Raw genomic sequence first — 19,787 nt, 5'->3', positions numbered from 1 at the left:
CTTGACTATTCTCCGGAGCCCCGGAGCCTCTTCGGGACGAGCTTGATGGCACCTTTTCTGAGCAACGCCCTCACCTCCAAGAGCATTTGAGGGATGTGATTTTCCTTCCCGACCACGGGTGGAATGCGGGGGCACTTTTTTAGAAATTCGAGGGCGTGCCCCTGGGCCAGGGCGTCCAGCACCCAACGGTCGGTGGAGATGGACTCCCACACGCTGACGAACTTCACCAGCCGGCCTCCCACCGGGGTGCTTCGGTGGGGGCCCGACCCCGCTGTCTGTTCAATCTTGCTTGGCGGACGCCTTGCCGTCCTGGCCTCCCTGGCGACGACGGCGGGGTCCCCCCGACTTGCCTCGTCCTCTATAGGCTTCCTGCGACGAGGAGTGGGCCGCTTGGCGGTACGTAGAGGAGCCACCGCCGAATCCCTTGGAGGCACTCTGCTTGTCTCCGGCGCTGCAAAAGGACGGCCTTCATTGCCAGAGGACGCCTAGGGCCCTAGCAGTCTCTGTGTCCACCTTGATGGCTTTCCCCAAACAGGTTGTTCCCGTCGAACGGCATATCCAGCACCTTGACTTGCACATCCTGACGGAAATCCGTCGCCTTGAGCCAACCTCGTCGTCTAAGGCAAACGCTATTGCCTAGCTGGCGGAAACCGGTGTCGGCAATGTCCAATGCCACCGTAATGGCGTGGTCCGACGCCACTTCGCCTTCTTGCAAGATCTCCAGGGCCTCGGCCCTCTTGTCATCCGGTAGGAAGTCCAACAGGGGGCGATCTTGAACCATAACTCCTGTCGTAGCAGGCCACGATCGCGAGGGCGTTGGCCGCCTTAATCGTAGTTGCCGCCGACGAGATAACTCGTCCCATTGCGTCCAGCTTCTTCCCTTCGCCGTCCGGCGGGGCAGTGGACGTTGAGACCGACGCTCCCCCTGCTTTCTTCTTGGCCGCCGCTGAGACGACCGAGTCCGGGGTAGGTTGTGCTCTAATGCACAGAGGGGCCGTGTCGGGAACCCGGTACTTCTTCTCGTACCGATCCTTCTTGGCAGGCGTCGTAGAAGGGTTCTTGAGAAGGGTGAGACCCTTGTCCCAGATGTCATCCAGCAGAGGCACGGCGAGGACTGACTTCCTCCTGGCCTTGCGCTGTTTGTAAAGGAAACCTTCCTTCTCCTCGGGCAGAGCTGAAAAAGCTCAGATGCCCTGGGGATCATTGCGTGGAAAGATCCAATCTCATCGGAAGGGGAGGCCCGGGCTGGTGATGGGAGCTCTGTCCCGTCGTCACCGCCGTCGTTGTCGGTACCAGTCATGGCCGTGTCTGTTCCCGTGTCATCCCCAGGGACGGGGGACGTGGGTAAAGGCCGAGCAGGCCGCGAGGGCTGAGAAGGTGGGGCTGGGTGGATCCGTCTTCTCTTGTTCGGGGGGCTTCCCGACGGGACCAGCTCTGGTTCCTGCGCCGGACCTGGTATCGGGTCCTCTGTCGGTGGTAAGGGCAATCTCGTCCTTATCTCTGAACATAAGTATTGTATAGCCAACAAAATGGCCGCCTAGTTATCCTGCGGCTCCGGAAGAGACGGCTGACTAGGACCCTCGCCAGTGCCGCCGTCACTTTCATCGTCACCCTTGTCGGGATCCCTCACGTGGGGACGGGCCTCCTCGACGCCCTCGTCGAGGCCCTCTAGGACTTCTGCCAACTCCTCCTCGGATGTTGTGTCTGTGTCCACAATTGCCACCGCCCCCCCCTCTTTTTCCGCCAGGGTCTTCACGGGGGTCTTTCCGATAGGTCTGAAAGAGGCTTCCCGCCGCAGAGGCAGGGAGACTCTGGGCCCCGAGGTCGCCTCCACTGGTGTAGCCTCCACAGGCTGCGCCAGGGCCGCCGCGACTCCCTCGATAGAGGCGTTGGCCGGGTGAATCAATGCCTTTACCGCCTTAGGCGCATTTGAGGCCTTCACCTTGGGGGGAGGGTCACCGCCTCGCTCCCCCTCGGCCGAATCGTTCGAGATCGACCAGGGCCTCTCCAGAGGCTTAACCGGGTTCTCAGATTTCCTCCTCCCCGAACCAGAGCGTTGGCTCGCGGTTGATGGTGCCGGAGATGGTGCGCATTGCCTGGCAGCTGAAGAGCCCGACCGTTAAGCGCTCCCGGTGCCCGCGGACTCGCTGTGCTTTGCCTTCTGTTGGGGCCCCCGTCGCCGGGGCACCCTCACAGGTCTTAGAAGACCACTCGGACTTCTTCATCTTCTTCTCACCTGACGGACTCCTACCTTCCAGCCAGTTGGAGAGACGAAGCCGTCGGTCCCTGATGGTCCGTTCCGACATGTTCCTTCAAAACGCACAGTCCTTCTCCACGTGCGTTTTGTCCTAATGAAGGCAGTAGAGACATTTCGAATGCTCGTCCTCCTTTAACACATTCTGTAGCTGGCATCCAGGGCAGACCCTGAACAGCTTTCCGGGCGTCGAGCTTCCTTTCTCCTGGGCCATGCTCGGGTAGGCCGCAGAAGCTTCTGGAATCCTTCAAGAAGCGTAACTCGACAAAATCTTCACCCTTGAGGGGCGTAGAAAAATCTGACACGGATCCCCGTTAATCGGATGTAGAGACGGTGGAGCTTGAGGCTCTATTTGACCGAAAAATTAGAAGTTCTCTTTGAAAAAGCGTGAAAACGCAGCAAAAGCTCGAGAGCTAAGCACAAGGACTCCCAACACTTGAGCGTGCGGTAAAAATATGAAGATGGCTGCCAGAGGCAGGGCTTAGGGAGAGGGCAGTCATTGGCTGGGGGCAGTATGACCCAGAGACCAGTGATTGGTTACTACTGAGAAAGACAGATCAGAAACGAAACTGATTTCTTCTTTACCGAGGATTCCCAGCCTGACGACGGGGAATATTCATGAGCATGTGAATCCATGCCAGACCCCATGCTGGAGAACTCGGGTAAGAAATCATCTAGTAATAGCATTCAATGTAATCTAGTGTCTGAAAAGAGCTGGACAGACTATTTTACAAAAAACTTTAAAGATACGTCAGAGTTTCAGGGAGGAGAGAAGGAAGTTGCACGGTGGGAACTTAAATATGATCCAAAACTAATAGAAGAGCTCATCTTGAATGCCTCATCCTCGAAGGCAGCGGGCCCAAATTGGTTAACCTACCAGGTTTTAAAAAATAATGCCAAAACATGGGCAAATCTTCTTTTCAACCTTTATAATGAAATATTAGACACAAAGCTTTCCATCCTCCTGGAAACAAGCAGTTGATATTCCATTCTATAAGGGGGGTGACCGGTCGCAACCAGAGAATTTTAGGCCAATCGCCCTCCTCGACATTGAAAGCAAAATATTTATGAGAATTCTCGATAGAGCTAGAGGATTGGGCAAAGAAAACAAATGTCTTATCTAAATTTCAAACAGGGTTCAGACGTGGTATGTCCACAACATTAAATGGCCTGGCCTTTTAGCAGAAAATTCTAAAGAGTATGGAGAAGGTACGATATATGGAGCCTGGATAGATTTCTCACAGGCTTTCCATCTAGTGATAAGGGAGCAACTGTGGGCTAAACTGAGAGACTGGGGACCACCAAGAAGGTTATCAATATTAATTGAATTACACAAAGATACTTCATTGATGATAAGATTAGACGAGGTTGGTCATCTTACTAATTCAATTATTGTTGAACAAGGTGTGAGACAAGGGTGTCTGGGAGCACCATTTTTCTTTAATTTGTATTTATCAGACCTGGGGGCCTTTTTGCAATCCTGGACAATGGCGAGCCCAAAACTAAATTCGACCAAGGTTTTTTGGCTCGCCTATGCAGAGGACATTGTCTTGATTGACAGGACAGCATTAGGGCTGCAACGCTTATTGAATGGCCTAAGTGTATACACTAAAATGAATGGACTCCAAGTAAATCCAAAGTCGTCCAAAATTCTGGTGTTGAAACACCCAAAAAAGCATATTGATTATGGAAAATTATTTTTTGAGGGTGAGGCAATCGAGAGAACAGAAAAGCTAGTTTACCTGGGTACATGGTGCATTCTTTCCCATCAGCCAGCAAAGCGGAAGCAGAAATAAGGATAAAGGTTGAGAAAGCGGTGCCGCAGAAGAAGAAAATTTTGTGAATTTTGTTAATTCTCAATCATGCCGCTACTAAAGTTTTATATCTCAAAAATAACGCCAGTGATGCTATGGACTGAAGGCCAAACCAACTCTTTGGGACATAGATTGGCAAAATGTGGAAGGTCTGTTATGGAAAAGATCATTAGGCCTACATAACTGCCTTCCTATGTCCGTCTTAAGGTTTGAACTCTTACTAAAATCATTACAGGTTGGAGATTGCTCTCACTGTATAGGTTGATAGTAACCCCACAAAAAAACTCGCTTTATGAGGATATAAAGATGCAGCTTCAAACGGACAGGTCAAAGATCCTTCAGTTGTGAGAATCTTGACAGAGGGCGATTCATCAGTAGAAACCCTGAAAGATAACCCCGTAAAAGCAAAGAAAGAAACTGAAACAATGGATTGGATTAAGACAGGAATGGAAATGCGGCGCGCAAAACCAAAGAATAATTTCTTAATTCTGGATAAAAAACTGGGAGAGCTACCAAAGTATCTAAAAAAGCATCCAGATGGGGAATCACAAAATATATTCCTTAAGGCGCGCCTAACCTTAATCCACACAGGAGAAAGTTTAAACATTCGAGGACAAAATCACAACGCCATCATTCTGTGTAATTTGTGCGCAGACTCCAATAAGCAAAATTTGCAGCATTTACTTTGAGACTGTGAAGGGACCTGGGATAGTAGAACAATTTATTTCTCTAAGTTTGCAGACAAAGTGGAATGTCTTTTATCGGAAGGTTTCTGAAACCTCTTGATATCGGGGTATAGCACTGCCTTAAAAATTGCGGTGGGACAGGTCCTAACAAAGATTGGTTTGCTACCTACGGAAGTCTGGCAGAACGAAGACACTAGCACTAAACAAATCCAGGCGTAGAGCGGGAGCGGCAATTAGTGCCTTGTTTTTTTTTTCCTTCTTTTCTACCCCTCATTTGTTTTTCTACATAACTGAAAGACAGTTTAGAGAGATAAGAAGATTGGGCAGGGCTTGATTGCCGAAACATACCTTTTTGTTTTTGAGGTTCTATAAATAATTTTGTCTTTAATGTCTTTTTCTCAAAGGAGTGAAAAATTGATTGTGTTGTATCTTATGTCATATTTTAATGTTTGGTAAAATATTTTTGTAAAGGTCAAATTTGATCCGAAAAAAGAAAAGAATCGCTGCCTCAGTGCTCGACGCTCCCAGGAGGGTTCAACTCCATAACATTTAGCAAGGTCCCCATCATGTGCTTGCATGTGCAACAGGCGTCTGTTTCAGCTATGCCCTTACAAAACAGTTTCTTTGGTGTCCAGTATGGTGTGCAGTCATAATGTCGACATCAATAATGTCGACAGTCAAAATGTCGACAAATTAATGTCGAAAATCAATAATGTCGACATACAAAAATGTCGACATTTTACATTAATGTCGACATTTTTTCGAAATGTTGTATAAATAAATAAATATATATTTATTGTTGTGTTGTATGTGTTGAGTATGAGGGGTGGGGGGTGGCAGGGGGTATTGGGTGAGAGGGGTTGGGGGGGACATCCCCATAGTAAATGATATTCTTTTTATTTATTTGTTTATTTATTTATTGAATAATAAATAAATAAATAAATATATAATTACTATGTGTTGGGAATGAGGGTGAGAGGGTGGTTGGGGGGGTGTGGGGGGGTGTCAGGGGGGTGTTGGGTGAGGGGGGGTTGGGGGGGACCCCCCCCATAGTAAATTAGACTCTTTTTGGTTATTTATTTATTGGAAAAATAAATAAATAAATAAATAATTAGATTGTGTTGAGTATGAGGGGTGAGAGGGTGGTTAGGGGGTGTGGTGGGGTGGCAGGGGGGTGTTGGGTGAGGGGGGGTTGGGGGGGGGACCCCCCCATAGTAAATGATACTTTTTGTTGGTTATTTATTTATTGAAAAAATAAATAAAATATATAAATAATTAGAATGTGTTGCATATGAGGGGTGGGAGGGTGGTGGTGGGGGGGGGTGTGGGGGGGTTGCAGGAGGGTGTTGGGTGAGGTGTTGATAGTGTTAAGGGTTTATAGTCATATTGTCGAAAAAAAAATGTCGACATTTTTTTTCGACATTATGACTTTTTACATTAAAAGTATAGAATGTCGACATTATTATTTTCGACATTATTTTTTCGACATTTTTGTCTGTCGACATTTTTTTGTCGACATTATGACTATAAACCGTCCAGTATAATACTGGGGGGGGGAGGTGGAACCAGAGGACATCCACACTTCTTTTCCCCTATATCCTTCTCTCGGGTGGCCAGGGAAAGGCCATCGTTATCGTTCTAGGATCCTGACCCTGGGGGTGGAGGTGCGAGGGAGGATCACCTGGGTGTAGGAGACATGGGAAGATGACACCCTTCAGTGAGACAAGGTATCCCACATTTCCCTTTCATAACAAATTCATCTGTCCCTCAAGCCTTTATAGGCCATTGTCAAGCCTTTCCCGGTTCTTCACGTAAAATCTTACACAAGAAACACCTGTTTGGTACTGGGACGAGGAAGAGACCAACTAGCTAAACACCTAACTTTCTTAAACGCACACACACAAAATCAGTTGTGTACTGGGACGAGGAGTAGACCAGCGAGAGTAATGCAGGGCTACCGTTTCAACACTGAGCGGTCAAGTCCTTTTTGGTCCTATTATTGTGGCGGGAACTTTAAAAGCAGGAAGTATTGTGCAAATGGAGTCAGCTGTGGAAGCAGGGCTGCAGACTGCTAGGCGAAAGCATACCTCTCCGGTAAAGCAGCGTGACGAGCAGAGCGCTCGAGACCCTTTGTAAGATGCAGTGTGTATGGGAAAGACACTGGAGGCCGGTGGCAGAATGCAAGAGAAAGAGAAACCAGCGCAAGCCAGCGAAGCGGTCATAGGAATCCCAAGCTGCAGGAGAAGCATCGCTGGCTGAGCAAAGTCACAGAGCCCTTGGGAGATTACGTGAGGTGCCGCACCGGAAAGCGCTTGTGGCAACAGGGGACCTCGCAGGCTAGCCATAAGCTCTGATCGGTGCGTCTACCAAGCAGGAGAAGCACCGGGTTGGTAAACGAGAACGCAAAGCAAATAATGGACATTGATTGGAATGCAAACAAGTATTTCTTTGAATACCGATTTGAGTGAGAGCCAGTTTAAGCACTTTGTGAATACCGATGTGGGTGAAAAAGTTCTGATACAAGGAACTGTATGATATGCGAAAACTAGCATTGGCAAGAGCCAAGAGAATTCAAGGAACTGGATATGAGAAAACAAGCATTGGCCAAAGTCAGGAGACTATAAGAGTACAACAAATACAAGGGGGCAAACAAAGCCACGATACAAAGTCAAGAGGCTGTGGTTGATGTGCATGACTTAAGCACCACCGTCAGGCTGAAGCAGAGGCCAGGTGTTGATGGAGAAGAAGCAAATGAAGATTATCGGTTGTGTGACCTGTAAAGAGTGGACCGTGTGGTCTAACAACCAAGCCTATACTGAGTGTATCCCTATGGAAAAGCCACTATCCCTATGGAAAAGCCACTGAAAGCACCCTCAAAGAAGCTTGTGTTGGAATTGCAAAGGAACTGAACTGCATCTGTGAAGTGGTGAAAGATAACCATATCAGCAGAACTGGGAAGTGTCCCAGCTGGTCAAGTGGCACAGCGAGTGGAGCGCTCGCTTTGACATCCGTGCAGAGCCCACTAACGCAGGTTCGAATCCCGGGGGGCCAAACTCAGCCTTTCATCCTTCCAAGGTCGATAAATGAGCACCACACACTGTGGGTAATAAGCAGAGCTCAGATACCTGAGGTTTCGTAGCGCTATATAAATACCAAAATATTATTATTATTATTATTATTGTTGTGTTGTTTTGGAAAGCTGAAAGACGTGAACTCTTGGGGAAGGGAACCCATGTGCCTTGTGAAATAACTGGAACTTGGGGAAGGGAAAGCGGGTTACAAGCCAGGGGCCGGAAGAAGCTCTGAACTCTTATTTGAACACTACTTATTTTGATGCGGACATCCCTACACATTTGGATGCAGCAAGGCCTAAGTATAGGTGTTGGACACAGACAGACATTTGTTTTGGAGTTGTTGACACTTCATTAGGTAGGGAAATCCCACCTTAGCATAGGTCAAGTTAGGCCTTATTCCAATCCAAAATTTTAGTTAAGTACAAGTTTGAAGATCAAAACTTTAATCTGTTGTCTGTGTCTCATTCATGATGCCATCACAGGTGTCAGAACATGCATTGCCTAACTATTACCCAGAGCATTCAGGGAGAGGAATGGAGGAGAGATTTAAGGGAAGTGCAGAATGAGGTGAAGGTGGGAGTAGAGCGGATAGCAAGAGGAAGGGAGTTCCAGTGTAGAGGTGCTAGGAGTTGAAGGAGCGGAAACGGGAGGAGGCACAAGGGGAGGGAGGAACAGTGAGAAGGAAATGGTCAGCAGACCGAAGGGAATGGGAGGGAGCGTAGGAGAAGGGAAGAGAGATGAGGGGGAGTGAGACCATGGAGAGATTTGAAAACAAGGCAGAGAAATGTAACTTGGGAGTGAAAAGGAAGCCAGCCAAGGGAAAAGAGGTAGAGATGGAGTCACGGGTGGTAAGTAGAGAGAGGGTACGAACAGCAGTGTGTTCAAGACAACAAGATTCATCAGGTCCTGGAACAGCCAGATCCCCCTGAAATGCTGAGAAGTTCATCTTGGAATTACCCTACCCTCTAGTTCCCGTGTGAGCCCATCGTACTCGTATCTGTGTACCCCACTTTCTTGCTTCCCCATGCGGTTATCGTATTTACCTATCCCCACCCTATCAATGTAAACCTGCCCCCGTCAATGTGTCCGTACGTCGCAGAGCTCCCTGCCATCCTATTCCCTCAATGTTGCAATGTGTCCCAATGTATTACCCAACCCTCTCACCTTGTGTGCCCACTGTGTCTGTGTATCACTGTACACTTTGCTTTCCTATCCCAATGCTGTTACTATATATCCGTATGCCCCCTCCTGTCACTGTAAGCCCATCCCACTGTCACTGTGTCCGTGTGTTAAAACGAACCATCAGATCACATCATTACACCTACTTTCTACTATACACCATCACTCAACTAGAACAGTTATAACCCTGACAAATTCGGCCCAGCTGTTCACATACGAACACTACCCCATGAACACCTCAAAACCCTAATAAAACACAGCTATCCGATGACATTCCGGCCTAGTTGCTTACATAAGCTTCCTTCAGGCCTAACGCAGCCAATCCCAGTCTGTATGTCCACCTACCAGACTGCACACATTTCAAATAATATCTTCAACACCACACCTAATGCTAGGATGCAGCTACCACACAGCTATTGCATCAGAAGCACACATAACAGGTGCACCCACGCACCCTAAGACACCACCTCTCTCTACCGACCTGAACTGCAGTTCCCAAGGGCTTTCAACCTACAAGCGCTTGGAGGCCAGACCAATGATGTATAGAGCATTATATAAATGCCAAATAACATAACATGGTGTCAGAGGGTGACCTAGATTGTGACTCGCATGGGCTGGCAACATGATACACGAGTGTGACCATGGTGGCCCATAAACTGCATCATCCCAAACATAACCTTCTAAGGTGGTCTGGGGGTCTGATGTGTGGAATACAGGCATCATGGAGAAATCTCTTCCATGGAAAGGTGAAGTGGGGAGGTTCGGTGGGATTTGGGTAGTTTTCAATGGCCATACTGAGTGAACGGAACTGATGCATTGAATTAATGCCGCCCCAATACCTGTAAATCTCTTGATATTTTACCAGAACCATTGCGCATCCTACTTTGATGAAATTACACCAGGTCAATCCCCCATTTTCTTGTTGTCAGGCTGCCTAAACTTCATTGGGGATCATTAACTGTATACCAAAAATACAAGTGAACAAGCTACCCACCCCCTCCTGCGCAGTTATTTCGCAAATTATGAAATAAATTGCACAAAGGATTCAATTACTGCAAAACGGACCTCCAACGCATTGCTCAATTAAAAACACGATTTATTCATTTTATTTTTTATATTTTATCTTAAACACTTCAATATATCTAATACGCCATAACAAGACATACAACATACAAAAAAAGTGCAAACCATAGTTTGATGTGGGGCTAGTTTTTAAAGTGCCCTTTGTGCAATACAGTACATTTTTCGATGGTTAGTTTTTTTTTTTCATCCATCGTTTAAATGTTCCATAAACAGCAGTATGGTTACCCTTCCACATGGATACAGAATTTACCAAGTGAGTGACAGCTCAATTCCCACCCTCCTTTGCGACGTTTTATTCCTTAGCGACTGTTGCTTAGTTATAGAGACGGTCTTCAAATTGAGCAACCCCTGTTGCTAATCATATTCTTGAACATACTACAGGGAAGCCAGGAAGGTAGTTTTCCTTTTTCGCATTTTAAACGAAATATAGTTAAATCTCAACTGCAAACCATGATGTCTCAAAGTAGGATGAGAAGTAAAGCCCTTCCTGTGCATATCAACAACTGCTTAAAATATACACCAGTTGACCACTCCGTGTAAAGTAAATTAATTTCTATTCAGAATTTCCCACACGTATGTTTTTGGCAGAAGATTATTTTGTTTTTTGTTTTAATAGGATTGATATGCACGACTATGTAGCAAATTCGGGTCTGTTAATGGACACTCTGTGTTACATTACACCTTAATTGGTCAAGTGCCTCTGGTTCTGTAAGTAGTTACCACTTTACCTTGTTAAAGCAATTGTCTGAATACCAACCCGATTTGGGAACACCTTTGCTGCCTCCATTTTTGCCAAGAAGTCGGTGGGTGAGAACGGGTGCTCGTTCTGTAGGTAGACTTTCAGCAAAGCATTGTAATGGCTAACGTCATATACAGCCCCTAGGATAGAAACATAAAAACTAAACAGTCTAATCTAAAGAGCATTCACAAACCGCATTGCTTGCCATTTTAATGTCAACATTGGTTCTATTTGGTGAAACCAAATTGAAAAAAATAAAATGATATGGTGCAGTCAGTTACTTAAAACCCAGCATGCTACAATGTTCAGAAGTTCCAATTGCTGAACTTCTACTCACAAAATGCAGACTAGAACAGAAAGAATGTGTAGAAGAAAAAAAGAATAGAGGTTGCGTTGCCTGCAACACAGTTTTACGATATACTATGAATGTGTTTCTCAGAAGAAAAAGGTTCCTACATCGCCCCATTAATGTACAAAGATAGCAGAGAGCCAACACAAAAGAGGCACTGGTACGTGGCTATTGTACAATGAGTTGGGACAAAGCTAAAGGGCGCAGAGATTTTCTATAAATTCAAATCACTCTGGCCAACTAAGACATTTGAAGATTTAAAAACAAACGGAGTTATTAGCGATTTCTAAGAACATAAAATCGGTTAGAGTAAATATTTAAGAAACACTTTCTGGCATTACCAACTAATTACATTTAATAAATGTTTTGTTTTTTTGTCAAACAAAGATGTGTGGCTCTTCAAGAAGCAATCATACCCAAATTGTGCAACTTGTCCCATATGTTGTGGGCGAGTTTGGTCCTCTCTGAGAACTGAAGCTCTGGTAGGAGGGAGCCACAGCTACGCAGCAAAAGCAGGGCCTGATTACTGCTGGGATAACCTGCAACACAGCAGAACAGGAAAATACGGTTAGATGATGCATGAAAGATAGCCAAAACATTAAACTGTTAAACGGGAGGGCTTTAAGTCGGCCGGGGCTCACCATTATGGTTTTGAGACTGGCTGCTGTTGGGGCTCCCTTAAGTCCCCCGGCAGCCACAACAAAGGCATTTTTCCTAGAAAGGTAGCGCCTGAACCTGCCAGCCATCCTTTTAACCAAGAGATGCACGGGGATGGCTCCCCCATTATGTAAGTAACACGAGCTCTGAAAAACTGGTGTACACGCTGAAACAAATAAAATATCAGTATCAAAAGCGGAGGTCTTTAGAAGCCGTGGCATTTTTTTTCTAAAACCTGAAGCTCTCGTGAATTCGCAAGAGCTTTCAGGACTTATGAAAAAAAGGCCTCGGCAGGCGCTTGGAGGTGCAACTTGCTGCTCCCAAATAAAGGTTAAATCTTGTTTAGCACTATGTCCGTAACCTTGAAAAACAATATACAAGACGAGAATGCTTACCTTTACAACACCGTTGGGAAATCGGTGTGTTGTGGGGGAGGGAGGAGGATCATCAAAATCGAGCACAATTACAAAACGGGCAAATAATGAGTGACAGCAAATTGTACTGCAACCATTTCAGTGAAATGAAGGACACTCAGAGGTGCATAGTTCAATTTTAAACAACTCCGCAATCTAGTGGGAAAAAAAGTCTGCTGCAATATGCCTTTTATAAATATTAATATTGTCACTAATAGGCGCGAGGGCTGGAAAGGTAAATATATAAACACGTATTAACAAAGGGATACTTCATTCGCTGGCCAATTATCAGTACGTAGTACCACAACTGTGTTTCAGAACACAAGGTCCATTTGAACCAGACTAAGGCACTATTTAAAAAGCTAATCAATACGCGTCTTTATGTTTATACCATTTACAAAAATTAACCACAGAAGTGCGATCATCCAATACGAATATGCTTTGCACCGCTATTTGGTTCCATGGTCACCATGCACATCTTGACAGTACTTCAAAAACAGGCAATTCGGAGGAGTACATACGTACACCAACTAGAAACCAGTAGAGGAGGGGAGTAATGAAGGAACACCAGTACTGTGTCAGAGTCCACTAATCAGTGTAATATTTAAGGTAGGCTGGTTCTAAGATTTGGAAGGTCTTGCACATCAAAAGACGGGTATTATGATATGATGGGTTATTTATAACGCGCTTAAACGCAGACCGGGGATCAAACCTGTGTTGCTCTGTGTCGTCTTGCTTCCAAGGCTAACACTTTGCCCCTGAGCTATCCTCCTGGGAGGTTATTCAGTAGCATCATGGGAATCAAGAATTAAATGGGAACATGGAGTGAGACAAGGGTGCAACCTCAGCCCAACCTGGTTAAATCTCTACATCAATGGCCTCCATAGGTTGCTAAAAGATTTTCAGCCCCCAGGCCTGAGACAGTGTGGCTCAGAAATAAACTGCTTGCCAGGGGTGTTGCTAGATCTGGAAAAGATCAGGGGCCAGGCTAACGTTGGGACTGACAGGATTCGGGGCTAGCTATAGCCTTTTGGTTGAAGTCCCGGAGCTTCTATCCGGGGCTACAACCAAAAGAGCAGGGCTATAACCCCCTAAGGCCGCCCCCCTACCAATGCCTCTACTTGTTACAAGCAGATGACGTGATCATATGGACACCCACCAAGGAAGGACTCCAATAGAATCTTAACCTCCTCAAAGAATACGCCCAGACCTGTGCCCTAGAGGTGAACCTAAAATAAAAGTCCAAAATTATGTTATTTCAGAACAAATCTAAGAACAGTAGTAACACATTTAAACTGTTCCTCAAAGGCACAGAAGAATAAGTTACTTACCCCTGGTAACATTCTTTCGACAGGATGTTCCTCCCACATATTCCTCATCTTTGATATTTGATATCCAACTTCAGCTGTTTCACAAAAAAATTTCCCAGCAGAGGGCACTGTGCGTGAAAGCACTCGACTCAATGTCCCTCAAGGGCCTCCGTCTCGAGGATGAGGTCATCAAAGGTATATATGGCAAGCGCAGCGCCCGTTGGCTTCAGTTATGTTTTTCTAACAGAAAAATCTACCCGCATAACCAAAGGTTTGACCGTGCCAAACTTTAAAAGAGCGAATGATACAATAGCATGGGAAATTCTACCGTGGGGTAGGGCTGGGAGGACGATGAGGAATACGTGGAGGAACATCCAGTCGAAAGAACGTTACCAGGGGTAAGTAACTTGTTCTTCGAATGGATTGTGTCCTCCCACGTATTTCTCATCTTTGACAGACTACCAAAGCAGCGTTTGCTTTGGTGGTGGGAGTAAGAATTTAGTTTTCATGAACCGAATGGAGGACAGCTTTTCCAAAGTTTCCATCCTGACCGAGGAAAGACTCAAGGCAGTAATGTTTTGTTCTGTAGATGTAATCGTGCCCCTGGTGGAACAGGCCCTTAATCCTTCTGGAAGATCCTTGCCCGCCACACTGTAGCATTCTGAATTTGCTAGAATGATCCACCTGGATAAGGTCTATTTGGTCACAGCCCGACCCAGTTTGTGACCTGTATAGTCTATAAAAAGTGGATTGTCAATACAAAGTTTGGATAGTCCAGATATGTAAAAGCTCAGAGCTCTGCGTGGATCCAATCCATGTAATCTCTCTTCCTCTTTGTCAGGATGAGGTGGAGGATAGAAAGTGGGCAATACAATATTTTGCCCTACATGAAAATCAGAAATGATTTTAGGTAAAAATGAAGGCTTAACCCTCAGAACAACTATCCTTGTGGAAGATAGTAAAGAGTGGCTTGGATGATAGTGCCTCCAATTCACTCACTCTAGGGGCCGAGATTAATGCTACCAAGAGAATGGTTTTAAATGTTAACCTTAACGGACATGAATGTAAAGGTTCAAAGGGTGCACACATTAGAAACTATAGTACCATATTAAGGTCCCAAACTGGAAGCTGGGAAGGAGATTGGGGGCCAAGGGGGGGGGGGGGGGGGGGGGGAGGAAGGGGACACATTGGCGAGTCCCTTTAGAAATTGTGTCACCAGTGAGATTTTGAAATATTAACATTCTTCTGAGGAGTGCTTAAAGATGAATAGTGCCACCAAACAGCACATAATAGTTCCAACCTGGAGCCCCAAATTGGTTAAGGATAGTAGAAAGATGACACTTACTGTTTTGCATAGAAAAGGGTCTACATCCTTGTCTTTGCACCAGCTGCAGAATGTGTTCCAACAGCAACGGTACAAGGACATTGTTGATGGCCTTCTGGCTGAAAGCAAAATCTCCATTACGCCATCAGTGAGGTCCCAGCCCTTTTATCTCAGCCTTTCAGAAACCATGCGTGAAGGCTGCGTGTCTTGACCTCTGAATGGAGAGCCAGACCATCCTCTCGCGCGAGAAGTTCCACTTAGTGGAAGACTTATTGGAGGGCAGAAGGACATGTCCAGAAGGTCTGGGTAGCACGTCCTCCTGCCCCAATCCGGGGCAATTAGGATCATGTGTTTCCGGAACCTTCTCAACCTCCTGATCACGTAAGGAATGACGAGGACTGGAGGAAACTCGTACAGGAGTGGAAACTCCCAGTCTACAACAAACGCGTCCCCTAGACGCCTCTTGGAGGAAATTCCCTGAAGCAGTACAGTTCGCACTTCCGGTTGACAGTGGTTGTGAACAGATACACTTGAGGGGTTCCCCAAAGGGTGAAGATCTCTTAAAGGACTTCCTGAGCTAGTTCTCACTGAAGTGACAAGGCTCTGCCTGCTCAGAGAGTCTGTCGCTGTGTTCTCTCTGGCTAGGTGAACTACTGATAGAGATTCCTTCTTGAATAGCTCAGTATCAGAGCTGCATCGCCTCTCTGCACAGTGGTAGTGACCCTACACCTCTCGTTGAGGTAGTACAAGGCCACCATGTTGTCAGTCATTATCAGGTCATTCTTTGCCCGTACAGAGGGCAGAAAAGGATTCAGTGCAAGTCTGATTGCCCTAAGCTCCAAAAGATTGATGTGTAGTTTGGACTCTGATCGAGACCAACGGCCACCGATTGTCAGATCGTTGGCGTGGGCTCCGCACCACGTGAGTGAGGCGTCCATCACTTCGGTAATCTCCGGCCATAGTTGCCAAAAGGGTTCTCCCTTCAGATGTTGTCCTTGCAGGCCCACCACAGGAGATCCTGTGTGACCCTGCTTGGAGCCTTAAGTAGGTCTGACAGGTTTCCGGGTAACTGGGAGCACTGTGTCCTGAGGGCCCATTGAAGAGATCTCATTCTCAGGCGAGCCTCTGGCACCAGAAAAAAAAATCAGGATGCCATGAGGCTGAGCAACCTTCAGAAAAGAAAAAAAAAGAAAAAGAAAAAAGAAATCTGAGGCCAGGGGATGTTGGGCACTCCAAAATTTGGAGTGCATCTGTAGAATGTCTGGAGTCCTCACCTCGGGTGACGAGCTCTTTCCCAAGGATGTATCCAGTACGGCCCTGATGAACTGGAGCTTTTGAGAAGGTGTCATATGGGACGTCTTGTAATTGAGGGAGAAGCCCAGTCTGTGAGGAGAATGGCAGGTGACGTTGAGATGATCCAAGACTTGTTTGGGAAAACGCACCCTGATCAGCCAATCGTCCGGGTAGGGGTAGATGTGAATTTCCCCTCTCCTAAGACTCGCTGCCACCACCGCCATCAGTTTGGTGAAAACCCTCAGGGCGGAAGTTAGCCTGAATGGCAGAACTCAAAACTGATCGAGAACAGCCAAAGGCAAACCTCTGGTATTTTTGCTGCTAGAGATGGATTGCCACATAAAAATAAGCACCCTGAAGGTCCACTGACACCATCCAATTCTGGAGTTGGAGGCCCTGAAGAATCTGAGAAAGTGTGACCATCTTGAACTTGTCCTTCCTGAGGAACTTGTTCAAGTATCTCAAGTCCAAGATGGGTCTCAGTCCTCCGTCCTTCTTGGGTATTGTGATATATGAAGAGTGCCATCCCTTGTTCCTCTCCGCTACAGGCTCCGGTTCTATAGCACCTTTCTCTAGCAGGGTCAACTTTTCCTGCCCAAGAAGCAAATCTGGAGCCCTCGAAGAGTGTCTCCATGGTGGATGGTTCTGAGATCTCAATGAAAGGAAGGCAGTAACCATGGGCTATGGTTTCCAATGCGCAAGCATCCGAAGTAATGTCTCGCCATTCTTTCAGATGCTGAGACAGTCTGCCTCCCACTGGTGTTTTGACTCTAGGCCTCTGAGGTTTTGAGGTGGATGATGCATTAGCTGTTGGTAAGGATACCCTTGCTTGAGCGGGCTTCGGACCGCTCCCTCATCCACCACGAGGGAATCTTCTATGGCCTCTCTGACCAGCCATTCCCCTCTGACCAGCCATTCCTCTTGCTCTTCCAACTGAGTAGTAGCGAAAAGATCTAGCCCTTCAAGGCTGTCCAATGGGGCAAAAAGGCTAAGGCTGCCTAATAGCGGCACCTAAGGATTTGGCTGCAGTCTTTGAGGGCTGCAACTTCTCATGGATTTCGTCAGCATTGTTGCTAAAAAGGCAAGACCCATCAAAAGGCATGTTGAGGAGTCTGGATTGCACATCCGGCGCAAAACCAGACTTCCTCAACCACGCAAATCGCTATATTATGGTGCTTGTTGCCATGGCTCTGCTGATGCGGTCAGCAGAATCCAGACCCGATTTGGAGACACACAGTGCTTCCTTGCCATCTCTAACAATAGCCAAGAACCTATCTCTTTCCTCCCCCTCGGGAATGTTCTCTGCCGCCATGGAAATCCAGTCCCGTTGAGTGAATGAGAATTTTGCTAGGACACATGTGGAGTTTGCCGATTTAAGAGCCATGCTCCCTGCATAAAATATGTTTCTTGCCCATCTACTCTCTTGTCATCCCCATCTAGAGGGATAGCTGATTAAGCGGCCTGCTTGGAAGTTGTGGTAGCTGCCTGTACCACCAGACTCTCTGGAGTGAGGTGTTTAGACAAGTAGACTGGGTCACTACTGGAAGGGCAGTATTTTTTGGTCAGGTTTTGTTTACTGCCGTATTAGTCTCTAGTGTCGCTCAATTTGCTGCCACCCTTTTCTGGAGAGCGACATGAAATGGTAAAATAGGATCCATTTGCAGAACCTTATCAAGGATGTCCGTCAGATCATCCTGTTCAAAGGGGAGGGTAGGCCTACTCTCTGTACAGTCTACAACTTTAGACATTAGTTGTCTATATGAAGCACCTGTATGCTTACCAGCTTCAGGTCTACCTGTCATGATCTCTGCTTCCAAAAGGTCAGGGTTTTCCCAACTCCCTTGGAAGCAGATCCATAACCCAGGTTCCGAGTGCCAACCAGTCCCAATTGGGACCTTTTGGACCCAGTCCTGGCGCCAGTGGCACCAGGCTCATAAATATGCCCAGTCCCAGCGCTGGAAGCGCCGGGCTCATAATGCTTGGGTGGACTTACCTGCAGCAGACCATGCTGCTTACTTGCCTGCCAGTGGAGCCTCTGATCCTCTTCTGTTTGGAACTACTTTTCCTGTTGGGTGGGGCAGGAGCCACTCCCTAGATTCAGAACACTGGAACTCTTCTGGAAAGCAGGAACTCTTTTCTTACCTAGGCGTGGCTGTGGAAGGAGACACCTAAGCACTACAGGAGGCTATTTAAACCACACCCGATGGATGAATCTTGCTTTGCGTTATTCTGCATCCTCAGCAGCAGAACGCTCATCGTGTCTTCTGCATCTGATCCTGGGCCTAAGGAAAAAGGCTTACCATCCTGAATCCAGTCTTCAGCAACACCTATAAAGACAAGAAAGAACAGGTTAGCATTACGGTCTTCAGTGACAGCTCTTCACTTACCTGGTCCATCGGCTGTCACCAACGCCTCGCGCTGCATTCCGGCATCCGAAAGACAAAGGCTTACCTACTCTTCGTGCGCTCCGGAGGTCTTCACACTGCATTCTGGCATCTGAAAGACAAAAGCTTACCAACTCTTCGCACGCTCCGGAGGCCTTCGGCGCTGCATCCCGCATCTGAAAGACAAAACAAGGTGCGTTTAAAGACATTGGGGAACTTTAATACTCACGTGCCATTACTCCTTTCCACATCTAACCCAGTGGGTATTCCGGCACCCTGCAGCCGCTCTGAACTTGTACCTGCAAAATAAAAAGACAGAGCGCATCGTGAAGCAGGCAACAAGCGCTTACTTACGTGCTTCCAGGCGCTTCTATTCATCACACGGGCTCCATCTTCAACTCACTTCAGCCCGTCATCCGCCATCGCCGGAACCCTGCAAAACAAGAAACATCATTACTAAAGACTTTAAAGACATTAGAATTACTCGAAACTTACCGTTCGTGCAGTAAACGACGGACAGCAGTCCTCTGAAGTCAAGAGGCCTGCTCCCCTTATCCAGTGAAGAAACTGGTTACAGCACCCTGCCCCGAGGCAGATGGAGAGCACGGCGTTCACTTACCTAAGGTGAGAGCGTTAACCTTTGGGGTTCTACAGGAGAAGAGAAAGGGAAGAAGAGAGAGACATTCAATAGCCCAGTTCCTTAATCCCATATTTTCTATCTGCAGACATCTTACCCTTCGAGTCAGACATACAGTGCACAGAGGTCCAGCCCAAAGAGCCAGCCGTGTGTTACACCTCACCTTTGAAGATACAGTATACGCCCAGTCAAGACCGGCGCCTCTACGGGAATCAGGTGAGCGTTACACTACCAAAATTCAGCTCTGGTGAGGCGTCTACACCCCACCGGCCATTTTTAAATTATCATAAAGATCTTTCAATCTAGACTCTTCCAAATAAAGCTCCCAGGCACATTTGGTGTACCAAATTGAAGACCAAAAGGCGCATCATTGCGTGATGGCTCATTTTCCTCATAAATTGGGGTGAGAGATTTGAAATCTTTCCTTGGTAAAGGAATATAGGTCTTGTCTAGGATAGGCATCGAACGTTTAAGCAACTGAACTCGACGCTCCAAGTCTAAATCTTTTTCGGCTTTAATGGCGCCATTGGTTTAGATGGTGCGGTCGGCGTTGACGGTACGGCTGCTGTCAAGGGCGCAGCCAACGTGGAT

At 46.9% G+C, this 19,787-nt stretch overlaps 1 protein-coding gene across 1 annotated transcript in view; it reads right to left on the bottom strand.

Moving 5' to 3' along the window:
* LRPPRC (leucine rich pentatricopeptide repeat containing) overlaps window positions 1-19,787 on the bottom strand; it is a 1,926,342-nt gene that overhangs the window by 1,656,115 nt on the left and 250,440 nt on the right. Inside the window, exons 3-4 of the mRNA XM_069608459.1 lie at window positions 11,595-11,717; window positions 10,848-10,969 (exon numbers count right to left, since the gene is read on the bottom strand). Of these exons, the coding sequence (XP_069464560.1) occupies window positions 10,848-10,969; window positions 11,595-11,717 (245 nt within the window). The remainder of the gene's footprint in view (window positions 1-10,847; window positions 10,970-11,594; window positions 11,718-19,787) is intronic.

The sequence above is a fragment of the Ambystoma mexicanum genome, chromosome 4q (assembly GCF_040938575.1).
Source record: "Ambystoma mexicanum isolate Mex_15411 chromosome 4q, UKY_AmexF1_1, whole genome shotgun sequence".
Classification (NCBI taxonomy): Eukaryota; Metazoa; Chordata; class Amphibia; order Caudata; family Ambystomatidae; genus Ambystoma; species Ambystoma mexicanum.
Note: the sequence above shows the minus strand (reverse complement) of the source record. Positions and strands in the feature narration are given on the sequence as shown.